General features: G+C 41.4%; 1 protein-coding gene across 1 annotated transcript in view; it reads left to right on the top strand.

Moving 5' to 3' along the window:
• The window catches only part of LOC124605329 (vacuolar protein sorting-associated protein 13D), a 552,708-nt gene that overhangs the window by 82,317 nt on the left and 457,195 nt on the right, over positions 1-13,196 (top strand). The window contains exon 12 of the mRNA XM_047136935.1: positions 12,785-13,072. Coding sequence (XP_046992891.1) covers positions 12,785-13,072 — 288 coding nt within the window. The remainder of the gene's footprint in view (positions 1-12,784; positions 13,073-13,196) is intronic.

Genomic DNA, 13,196 nt, shown 5'->3' with positions numbered 1-13,196 from the left:
TATTTAATACGTTATCTGTACAGTGAGAAGTTTAGATTAATAACAGATCATGCAGCTGTAAATTGGTTGTTAGGGTTAAAGGATCCTTCTAGCATGTTGATGCGATGGCCTGTAAAACTAAGTAATGTTGATTTCAAAGTTATACATAAACCTGAGGAGAAGCACAGAAATGTTGATGGCTTAAGGAGAAAGGTAGTAGTACTGCATATTGTGGGTAATGAGGGTAATGAGCATAAGAAATGGCAAACTGCACAGAGAGCGAATGACGAATGTAAGCAGTATTTTAAATAGTCACAGTTTTGTGTTCAGGATGAGCTGTTACGCAGAGAAACAAAGTTGGGACTGTGGTTTGTGGTACCAGCGAAGCTAAGGAATAGTGTGCAGATCTACCAGCTGAAGAGTAGCAGAAAGGTATTGGTGGAGGTATAGGCAGACGGACGTAAACCAGTATGTGTGGAATTGCATACAGTGCACACGGAAAGCGGATTGTGTCGAACAAGAGTTACAGAGGTTACATGAAGCATTAGCACCATTCAAATTTCTGGGGTTTGATGTTTTAGATCCATTCTATAAAACACCTGCAGGGAATAAGTACATACTCACAGTTATAGATCATTTTAAGATACGTACAAATGGTCGCAATGCCAAACCACTAGGCAGCAACAGTGGCATGAGCACTTTTGAATAATTGGATACTGAAGTTTGGAGTGCCTGAAACAGTATTAAAAGACCAGGAAATGAACTTCATGTCAAATCTACTCAAGGAATTGTGTAAGTTAGTGAATGTGAAGAAGTTAAGGATGTGTATTCTCCATCCACAACCCAATGGAAGAAGGGAAAGAATGCAAAGGACAATCGGGATGATGCTAGTTCATCACACCACCTGCAAAATTTATTTAAAGTATGTCTTCTCTGCCTACAACTCAAAACAGCATATGAATACAGGATTATGAATCCAGGATTATTGACATATGAAGTAGTATATGGTCATAAAACTCCTCCACCGTTCGACATATTGAAAACAAAGGAAGGGAAGACTGGAGAGTTTGTTAAGGAATTTGCCAGCGTGATAAGGGAAATTTGAAATAGAGTACAGAGGGCAAATACGCAAGCACTGAAGACACAGGAAGAAGCGGTGGCCCATAATGCAAGAATGCCACAGTGTAAGGTTGTTTAGTGGGGCGATGCTATCAACTTCATATAAACCAAAGGGAAAGACAAAGAAGTTTTCTGCAGAGTATCAGGGGTCATACCAAGAGGTACAGACTATGTTGCCAGTGAATGTCAAGATTAAATTGACAGCGAGAAAAACAATCGTGCATGTAGGGGAGTTGAAACCTTTCCAAGGGCGTGTGGAAGTTATTCTAGGTATAGGAGATGTGAACAAGAAAGGGAGAGTGAGAAGAAAGATATCAGAAGGTGAACAATAGGCTGTGAATGAAACGGTAATGAGGAACCCATCTGGATTAAGACAGAGGAGATAGCCATTTAATATATATTTTTTGTTAGGTATAGATTTAGTGTAATTAGTATAAGCAGCTGCAGAGCAGCATTGAAATTGAGGAGGATTAATAGGTATTCCTGCACATAGATGAGGTGCAAAAAGACGAGATGACACGGTTCATAGCAGGACCACTGGTCTTCGTTGGGGTGGAAGTGTTAAGGAATCTGTACCTGGAAGGGGGAGTGCTGTTCACCAAGCAGGAAGATGTAGTGATCAAAGGAAGTGCTGGAGTATATGAGAGAGTACATGGAGCATACGAGAAAGTAAGGAGTGAGATGACCCAGGTACTGTGGGTTACTCCCCATACGTGAAGGAAGAGGGGTTTGATCAGTGCTGGAGGTCAGCTTATGAAAACAATATTTGGCAATGCTTATGAGGAAGACATTAGAAGGGTGAACGACACTGTAGAAGAGGTTAAGTAGTGTGCAAAAGGGAACAAACCCATGAGTGATTGGCACATTATGCAGATTACAAGTTTAGGGAAGGACGTATTGAATAACACAAGACTACTACTACAAGTGACTGGAGAAGTAATGTGGTATGCTAGAGATGGAGAAGGGGCCGTTAGTCAGAAGTAGAAGTCTTAGAAAGGCAAGTAGTTACGAGTAAAGGGTTCCAGTCCTTAGAAGATGGTGTTGAGAAACACAAGGGAAAGTAACAGTACTACAGAAGCAGGCTGTGAGAGGTCAGCTGGGGGTAAACTTGCTGTCACCAGAGCAATATTTAGATGGTCTAAAGAAAGTACAGAAGGGAACTGCTGCCAGAGTTGGGGTTGTTTTTAGAACTCTAGCACAAAAGTTACCTTTTTATTTCAATGTAACTGTAGTATTGATGAGAACTGATGGTGCAAAAGTTTACAACTCCATTTCTGAACCAATAACAGGGAAACAAGCATGTTAAGACTGCTACATAGTTCATGTGTATGCTGTAAAATGGGGGATATTGAAGAAATGTGTGAGAGTAAAAATTCAGCGACTGTTGTTAATTGCAAAAGACATGGGAAGATATGTAGAAATGATGGAAGCAAAGTTACGAAAATGCTACCAAGGGGAAATACAGTCTGAATATGGTAATAAGAGAGGGGCAGGATTCCTGCACAGTGAAATTGCTAATGAGACAAAAGGAGGTAAGAGAATGCAATAAAGAAGTGTCAAGCCAGAATTGTGTTTTCAGCGGGTCAGGTGCTTTGGTTGTACTCTACCTTTGACAAGGTGGTAGTAGTGGCTAGTTGTTTTGCACAGGGGAAGCTTAAATCAGCAAAGAGGCTAGAATTAAACAGGAGTGGTTTATTATTAAATGGAACAGTGTGAGGGATAATGGACCTATTTTCCATCTGTCCACTGAGATTTTAGCCTTGTTTGTATTGGTCAGGGGAACCCGTGGAAGTGCAATCTGGTGCAGATCTAACCAACTTAAATCAAACTCTAAGGTCAGAATTAATGCAGTATATAAACATGTTTCTGAACCATCAGGAGGGACAAGTCTCCCTGGAAATATTATTGCAGCATGTAAATTTATATCTGGAAAATCAGTACTGGAAAGAGAGAACCATGATTATTGTCGTACCAACCACTGCTGCGACACTTGTTCTGCTGAGTGCAGTCTTTTTTTTTTGGTACATAGAAAATGAAGTTGGGATCAGGCTGTCGTTCAGATTTCAGTGGATTGGATACCTTGAGCGTAAAAGCAGCAGAATGAAGATGAATGCACAAGGGGGCAGTATTAAGGATAATTGATTCATTTTAGCGTGAAAGTTTGGAATAAAGAGTTAAAAGTTATTGTGCGAGAAACCAAGTAATGGAATAAGTTCCATGGTGTTTGAGTTAAGTAGCATGGCAAGCAGCACAGTAGAAATGTGTAAGATTAAGTGATAGGGTTAAGGAAACCAGTTGTTAGAATAACTCTTAAGGAGGCGAAACAGGACCAGTAGGGCCAGTCAGCAGGAACTCTAGTGTAAAGGATAATCTAGTTTAGATGACTCCAGGAACCAAGTCTTGATAAAAAGGAGGGCAATGTAGTGTATCAAGCCAGAACAGAAGTGAGTTCCAACAGAGCCAACCACAGGCAGGAAAGAGTGTTATGTGTTGTGAAGCAAAACATGGCCAACAGGCATTGCGAAGCAGAGCCAGCTAAATGTGGTATAGCAACAGCCAATGCTGCAATACACTTCGGGAAGAATGGAAGCATTTCCTCACTTGCCACCACAGAAGTGTTTAGAGTACATCCCTTAAGCTCTAAACAAATATAGTCAGGAGCATATGAGCACTCAGCCATTCGTGTACTAAAATATTCTAGTCTCAGCATCACAGCCTACACCACATACCTGTGACACCCAGAGCAACATCCTGGAATGCAGTTTGGGGTGTAGTGCTTGACCACAGTACAGGGCAGTGTGTCCTAAGTCATGAAAGCAGCCACCACTGGACAGAGAGCCATCTGCTCAGTGGAGGGAGGTCACGGCTACCCCCCAAGGAATCATCAGCCACATTGCCACGCCGTCATCTTGGTTACAGCCAGAGACGCCAGTGACAGTGGCATTTGAGTGGCGCCACGCTTCGCTCCACTCCTTGTGCTGTCAGCAATGCTTGATGTCTATTGTTTCGCACAAGAGGCAACTGGACAGTACCACCAAGCTGTCCCTGATGTACTACAGCCGAGGGCCAGAACGAAGGAGCTAATTAAAGAAATCTGCTGTTGTCTTGATGTCCAGTTTCACTCACCAAGGGTGACAGTTGAAGGGTAATCTAACAGGGTTAAAACCGCGTGCTTTACTGGAAATTAGACTCGGAACCTTGCCTTTTGCAGGCAATGAAGCTATGAGGTTGGCACTTGAATTTTGCCCTAATAACTCAAAATATTGTCTCCAATATGAACTGTGCAATGAATATCATCATAGTTAATAAAAATTTTGAGGCACCTCTACTGAAAACTCAACCTAAATCTTTCAACCCTTAACACTAGGATGTAGTGTTTGGAGGCATGGCAATTTTGAATTGACATGTGCCGTGTTAATAATTTAATGGTGCCTATTACTTGATCATGATCAACAGCCATAATTATTTTTCTGGGTTCTGAGAGCATTACTCATTAAATCAGTTTTCTTGTTTAGAAAGTCACGTACGCTAATATAAAATAAGCAATGGAGAATCCAGAATGGAATGTAACAGTATTATGAAAAGGATCATAGCTACTCACCACATAGCGGAAATGCTCAGTTTCGTATAGGCACAACAATAAGACTGTAAGAAAGCGAGCTTTCGGCCAATGAGGCCTTTGTTGAAAATAGAAAAGGCAGGGCTAGCTGTGAAACAAGTCATGTGATCTACAAGCTAAGCTGCAGCCTAACCACCTGCGGCTGTCGCATCTGTAGTGACGAGCTCTCCCTCTTGAAATATACCAAGGGTCTGACTGAGACCTTTACAGACTGTAATTATCCTCCCAACCTTGTACAGAAACAGATCTTCTGTGCCTTATCTTTCCAGTCACCCACCACCTCACAAAGTCTCACCATCCAGCCACAGAGGAACATTCCCTTGTGATGGAGTATCAACCAGGACTGGAGCAACTGAATTACATTCTCTGCCAGGCTTTCTACCAACTCTCGTCGTGCTCTGAAATGAGAAATTTCCTACCCGCTATCCTTCCCATCCATTCCACAGTGGTATTCCACCACCCACCGAACCTACACAATATCCTCGTCCATCTCTACACAACCCCTGCTCCTACCCCCTTGCACCATGGCTCATATCCCTGTAATTGACCTAGATGCAAAACCTGTCCCACGCATCCTCCCACCACCACCACCACCACCACCACCACCACCAACACCACCCACGACCACCACCACCACCTACTTATTCCAGTCTAGTCACAAGCATCACCTATACCATTGAAGCCAGGACTACCTGTGGAACCAGTCATGTGATCTGCAAGCTAAGCTGCAAACTCTGTGCTGCATTGTATGTGGGCATGACAACCAACAAGCCATCTGTCCGCATGAATTGCCACCGACCAGCTGTGACCAAGAAACAGCTGGACAACTGTGTTGCTGAGCACACCATCCAACATGACATTCCTCATTTCAGTGACTGCTTCACAGCCTGTACCGTATGGATCCTCCCAACCAACACCATCTTTTCTTAATTGCGTGAGTGGGAACTCTCCCTGTGGTATATCCTATGTTCCCGTAACCCTCCTGGCCTCAACCTCTGTTAGTCATTGTCCTTATCTTATCTAGCCCCCTTCCCTGTTTCCATTCCAGTACTACACAGCCTTCTATTCCATCAACACATTCAGTATTTTCACTACTCTCCTTTTCCATTACTACTCCCCCTCCCCCCCCCTCCCCTCCATCTAGCCATCTAGCCACTTGACTGCATCTAGCTGTCCCACCCTCTCTCCATCTCGTCCGTGCTCTCTCCCACTAGAAGCACTACAATCCCCCACCCCTAACCTGCTCTCCCTCCCACTTCCCTCCCCACCCTAGCCCCCTCCTCATCCTCACCCTATTGACTTTCCCATCATGCGCTGCTGCCCATAGTGTGGCCTTGGCTGCCAGAGACTGCAGTCATGTGTGTATGAGTTGCATTTGCATGAGTGTGTATATGTGTATGTCAGCTATTTTCAACAAAGACCTCATTGGCCAAGAGTTCACTTTCTAACAGTTTTTTTTGTTGTTCCTATCTGCGACTAAACGTCTCCTATATGGTGAGTAGCAAGTATCCTTTTCATAATACACTAGTATAAGCTGCTTACTGCAGCAGGAATCACATTGACTTTGATATCGGTGAGTCTTTACATGAATGTAGCTCAGTCTATGGACATGTCAAAGCCACCCTTGACATCAAATAAGCTGCTTTAGTGTGTCCGATTAAAATTACTTGATAATTCAGTCTGTCACTTGCTGCTACAATGTTGCCACATCTGCTGGCTGCTACCGCTCTGTTATAGGTTACACGCAAACACAGTGGGCCACTTTACAGATGCTGTTAATGTGTAATGTGGAGCAAAGTTGGAAGTGGCCACTGTGAGGTACGACGGAAACGGGAGATACTCTCAGTGGCTGGTTTTAGGTGACCAACGACTGAACTGTGGCAACAATGGATGTTGTAGCCATGAATTTAAACAGATGTCCTGTCGTAACCACAACCTCATGATGTGCAGTGTATCTGAAAAAAATGGCGCTCTACAATCTGTAGCAGAACTAAAATCATATTTGCTTTGTTCATGGCGTTTAAGACTAACGTCTAAGAGTAAACTAAACAAAGAAAAATTTCATAATATGTTGGTTTGCCTAGCCATCTTCCACAACAAAATTTCAGTTTTAGTGGTAAAAGCAAAATGTAATTTCTCGCTCTCATTAGTTACCTGAAACTATTCTCACCTGGCCTACATGTGATGCTGCATTACCAATCGATGAGAAGTCCTGGTTGCGGGTTATATCTGGCACAAACAGATTCTGAACGAAAAACAAACGATAGGAAGAAAAATAAGAGCAAATAAAAAAGTCAATATGATGATTTAGAAATAAAAAAAATACTTTTAAAACAGTTAATTGAATAGAAATGATAATTGAAGTCTTTTGATTAGATTTAGAAAATAAAAAAAAAAAACATTACATTTGGTGAGATTTGAACCATCAACCTTTTACATGTCAGTTTTATACTCTAACCACTACACTTCACTATTACACTTCAAAAGGCTGTTGAGTTATGACTCTGTTGACCCAGTCACAAAAATTAATTGACAGCCTTCAAAACTTCAGCTACATGCAATGTCATGGGAAGCTTATCTGGTGTAAGCCAATCTCTATGATTATAATAACTGTATAAATGATGCCGAATCGTGTCTTGTGCAGAAGGATTCGGTAGTGTTTGGTTAGTGTTGTTTATGAAGCCTGTGTATTTTGTTAGCGTTGTGTGTATGTATGTGTGTGTGTGTGTGTGTGTGTGTGTGTGTGTGTGTGTGTGTGTTGGTTTTGACATGGTTGTCATGTGTGATGAAATACGAAAAGGACCGGACCCATGATTCAGGATCCAAATACGTCAAGAAAGAAAGCCAGACAAGGAATTGGGAAGTGAGTTGATTCTTGTTGCAGGTTGACAGCAGCGAATGGTTCGGACATGATACTGAGCACTCTAATTGGAAGAACCAGTTACAACACGTGATGTGTCAACTATCCAAGTAGTTTTAATCAGATTGTAGTTGCATCATCACATAGGGTCTCTTATGTAATTACCAAGTGAGGTGTTGCAGTGGTTAGGTATCTGGACAAGCATTTAGGAGGAGTGAGATTTAATTTCATATTTTGCCATCCAGGTTAGGTTGTTTGTGGATTTCTTAAATCCCTTTATTAGTCTGTATGCCTTTCTTTTCTCCATATTACCTGCTGTACAGGTCAGTGTATTCATATGTACCTCTGTTGTTTCAGGAGACAACTGCATGAAATCTGCTAGTCTTTACATAGTTTGATTTAGACATGAAAAAATACGCACAAATCAGTCTGTAGAACATCTCTCCAAGTTTTAACTAACATTACATTAGCACAATATGGACACTGCTTGTGACACTGGGAAATGTCAATACGATAGATTTTGCCCTATATATCATTGATAATGTCTATGACTGCATTAATTATCCTTCCTTGCAACTCTCCCAAATTAAGTGGCTGTGGAAGCAGTAACATACAATATTTAACATAACCCCATAACATGGAATCACATGGAGTTAAAACGTGTGCATGGGGACCACTGAAGAAGATGAGAGTCATCCTGAGAAGTACGCCCCCTCCAGTTCTGAGACAGTCCAGCATTGAAGTAATTGTGAATGGCTGAAAAAGTGTGATCGAGCGCTGTCTCATTCCAAAATGAAGTATGCACTGTCTCGCTGTACTTGTGATGCAAGCTACTGCTGCAGTATGACCGGGTACAGAAAACTAGTCACAGTTTCGACCATAAAGAAAAGTGGTGCATTAACTTTTGAAGAGGACATGGCACAAAGGACTTTTAACTCTAGGTGAATCACAAATGTGCTCCACAATCTCGTGTGGATGTTCTGCTCCAAAATAAACAGTACAATAATGCACCTGTCCATACTCGTGAAACATGGCTGTGTTATTGAAAACCAACTTCTGTGAAAAACTGTCTTCCTACTATAGATGCTGCAAGTCATTGTAACGTCAAAACAAAGCTCATTGTCCCGAGCAGTCAGCACATTTAATAAATGGAGTCAATATGGCATTACATTCAGATGTTTGCGTAGAGTGTGCCAGACAGTTGACTGTTGTATCTACAGTTTTCTGCATGTATGTATCATAGATTACTACAGTTTCCTGATGAATGATTTGTGTACACACTCCACCTCCTCTGCTTATGATCCCAGTTGAGTTGTTTTCTTAACACCGTATATACAGCCAGTCTCACTGAATGTGTCATGCCACTCATGAATTGTTTTGTCTGTCGGAGATTTCACCTGATATCAGGTATAAAATTATCACTAAACCGATACAACACACTCACATTTAGTGAATTCATTGACACAAAACACACATGTTGCTCTGTTATAGGGTAAGTTCTGATGCACAGGTCCCCTAGTAGTGTGTTCTGCAACTACATCACAAAACATATTGATTGATGCTGTGTCCACTGGTATATGGTTTTTTTTTTTTTTTTTTTTTTTTGTGCAGTCGTATGAAACCTTGCAAGTACTTACAAATAACCCTGTATTGTCCACTTAGTGCACTTCTTCAAAGGCCAACCATCCTTAAGATCTTGAAACATACACTCTCTGTTCTGAAGGAAACTGGCACATGAGACACAGTTTTCAAAGAAGAGTTGACTTCATTTATTACAAAAGCTGGAGCACTCTATAGGTAAAGACTGTGAGGAGTCTAATTAAACTGATACTGTGTGTCTAACTTCACACTAAAGAGTAGGGAATGTTCTCTTGTCGGGGAAGGATATAGTTACATTCCCCCGCCCCATGAAGTACTCGTATTTCTTTCACTCAGTGGGGGTGGGCATGATATCTCCAGCAACATCTTTGTATCAGGGAGCACGTAAATCTGTGTGAGAGTAAAATATTAACTAGGTGTTGTATAAAATTGCTATGAGTGAATGATTATATTTGTAAGCAGATTATGGCTTGACTTTATGAGCAGACACAATGAGCTAGTCTGCCCACATTGACACCCAGTTAAAATCCTTTAGAGAATGTGTGCAGTTGAATGAAGCAGTTCCAAAGACAAGCCTGATCACTTAATAACTTTGTGACATCAGTACTTATTAAGTTGTACAATGTAGATTGCACTGATGGCACTGTCTAACAGTTTTTTTATTCCATTGAGGACTAATTACAGTAAGGGATACAGTACCAGAATTGTAGCATTAGTGTTACAGAATGTGGGAAACTCACACATGGAAAGGAAGAAGAAAAGTAATTCCGTGCTGAAATGAAATAGCTATCCTTATCAGCTTGACTGTGGTGTTGTATGCACTTTAAGGGGCCACGGACGTGTCTTTTTTGGTAATCTGGTAGAGTGTAATGAACTGTGGAATAAACTCATCTCATACAATAATATACCATTTTTTCATCTTTTTTCCTGTTCTTTTATTTTCATTTCATATCCAAAAGCAGGATGGGCTGTTTATGATCCAGCCCAATTGTGGAGCTCAATTCATCACAGCTCTTGGGAATGAGAAGTGGGGTAGACAGGATTCTCAATTGTGAATATATAAGTGGGTATTACCAGTTGTGGCATTTTCCATACAACAAGGGAAACCTCCTGAAAACCTAGAACAGAACCAGCTCATTCGAAGTATTTTTAGTTTATTTCTGAGACAGTAGGTCCCTGAATACATACGTACCATATATTATTAATAGCATGGAGTACACAGATTTTTCCTCGAAGTGTACTTGCTAGTCGTAAGCCAGATATTCACGTTATGGAAGAGAGAGATTGCTACTCTCCACACAGAGGAGGAGTTAAGTCACAGACTGGCATAATACACACACACACACACACACACACACACACACACACACACACACACACAAACGCCCAACTCGCAAACACGTGGTCCCAGCGCACGGAGACAGTGGCCATGTGTGTGTGTGTGTGTGTGTGTGTGTGTGTTTTATATTTATAATGAAACTTGGATTTTTGAGTGCAGTATGTAATTAGAAACAAGAATACATGCATTTTTTATAAAAATGATGATTACATATAATTAGGATACACTGATCAGCCAGAACATTATGACTACTGACCTACTATTGATATAAATCTGTTCAGGCAATAACTGCTGGAGACACACATGGTGCATGTAGTATCAGTGAGTGTACTGTCTGTGTGTAGAATGGGGAAGGCACACAATCTATCTGAATTTGACTGATGACAGACTGTGATGGGCCAGAGGATCAGCTTGAGCATTTCAGAAACTGCACGACTTGTTTGTGTTTAAGGAGTGCTGCAGTGAGTGTCTTCAACACATGGCAAAACCGATGTGCAATCACATCCAGACGTTGTGGGGTTGGGCAGCCACCCCTCATTACAGATTTCAGATGTCATAGGCTGGACAGACTGGTAAAACAGGAAAGGCAGCGAACTGTGGCAGAACTAATTTCAGACTTTAATGTTGGGAAGAGTACAGATGTGTCTTAACACACAGTGCACCAAACATTGCTAATGATGGACCGCCTCCACAGCCAATGACCAATGCTTGTGCCTGTCAACATGACATCAGCAACTATTACTGAAATGGGCATGTGCCCATCAGCACTGGACTTTGGCACAGTGACAAGTGTTTCATGGTCTGATGAATCCCAATACCTTCTTCACCAGCCCAGTGAGAGGGTGCGAATCCATCGTCTTCCAGGGGAACAGCTCCTTGACATCAATACTGTGAGACGGAAACAAGCTGGTGACAACTCCAGTATGCTCTGGGGAACATTCATGTGGGCATCCATCGGTCCAGTAGAGTTTGTGCGGGGTACTATGACATACAAGAAGCATTGTACACTAGTTGCAGACCATGTACACCCTTTCATGATGATAATGTTTTCTGATGGCAGTGGCATTTCTCAACAAGGTAATGTGCCATGTCACAAGGCCAGGAGTGTGAAGGAGTGGTTCAAGGAACACAGTGGTGAGTTCCAATTGATGTGCTAGCCCACCAACTTGCCAGACCTGAACCCAATGCAACACGTCTGGCATGTGATTGAACGTGGTGTCAGTGCGTATCGCACGTCGCCCCACCTACCCCCACCCTCCGCTTGAATTTTTGGGAACTTGGTGACTTGTGTGTGCAAGTGTGGTGCCAATTTCCTCCAGTAACCTACCAAGGCCCAATTGTTTCCTTGCCATGACGTGTCACCACTGTTATCCATGCCAAAGGTGGACATGGCAGCTATAAGGTAGGTGATCATAATGTTCTGGCTGATCAGTGTATATTTATAAATTTTATATTTAGGTATGTAGGTATTCAAATTGAGTGAAATAATAAAATAATGACCAAAACTAGACTCCTCAAACCAGTGATCCAGTGATAACCAACCGTGGGCACTACTGATAGACACACCCTGTCCATTGAAAACTGTCTGACCTTTTGCAAATTAAAGTCCGTTGGAGAACTCAAAGGTCGATTTTCTCAAGAATTTTTGAGAGTTACATTGAACTGCTTTGGGGGATTGGTGTTTGAGTTGTGAACTTCATATACCGAAAGTATAAAAACTTACAAAAGTCTGAAGCCTATGGAAGTTAAATATAGCCTTTGGTGCAATGTCACCACAACCTGTGAACTTACCGAGCCAATGAAAATTTAATATGATACATTGTATTTGATTAACATCCTTCAGTTACCAGACATCATGCTATTAAAGAGGGATTTTGGCTGAGTCTGAGGAAAGTATCAAGTGAGTCAGTTCTTGGTATTTAGACAGTTCTATTCAGGGACAGAAAATTTCCAAGAATAGTGTTGACACAATTTTTCTTCAAATTGATTGAGAATTTGCACTAATAATAAATTCGATTTGTAACACAAAGATCAAATTATATTACTGAGACAGGTGCTGAGGCACCTGATGTGATGCTGAAGAAGAAGAAGAAGAAGAAGAAGAAGAGGAGGAGGAGGAAGATGAATGGCACAAGTAGTTTGTGTGTGTGTGTGTGTGTGTGTGTGTGTGTGTGTGTTTTAATCTGTTTTCAGTGTAATGGATGAAAATAATTCCTTATTCATCAATAAGTTGTAGCATTAGTTAAAATCCTTTCACATTCTGTTACAGGTATCGGATGGAACTTGGTGATCTTCAGATTCTTGTAGGAAGAGTCCGTGATAACTGGAAATATGCACATCTTAAGGGCACTTCCACTCTACATCTTTTAGACCGATTTAACATAGCTATTATGCTGGAAAGACGACGAGTGTTTACAGTTGATCCGAATTTTCCAAATTTGGCATTATCTGCAACATTGCCTCGACTTGTAGTACATATGAATGAGAACAAAGTCCAGGCAATAAAGACAGTCATGTCTACAGTTGCTGGAGGTGGTTTACTACCTTCCCCTTTCAGGTGAGGCATACAACAAAATACTTTCCTCATTAATTTCTTTTGCGTTTCAACTGATAGCAATAAGCAAGTATGCAATCCTATGTACGGTTGTGCGTAATTTACTTTTGTGAAGGTAGTTTCTGGA

This window comes from Schistocerca americana, chromosome 3 (genome assembly GCF_021461395.2).
Source record: "Schistocerca americana isolate TAMUIC-IGC-003095 chromosome 3, iqSchAmer2.1, whole genome shotgun sequence".
Lineage (NCBI taxonomy): Eukaryota > Metazoa > Arthropoda > Insecta > Orthoptera > Acrididae > Schistocerca > Schistocerca americana.
This window is presented reverse-complemented; position numbering and strand designations above follow the sequence as displayed.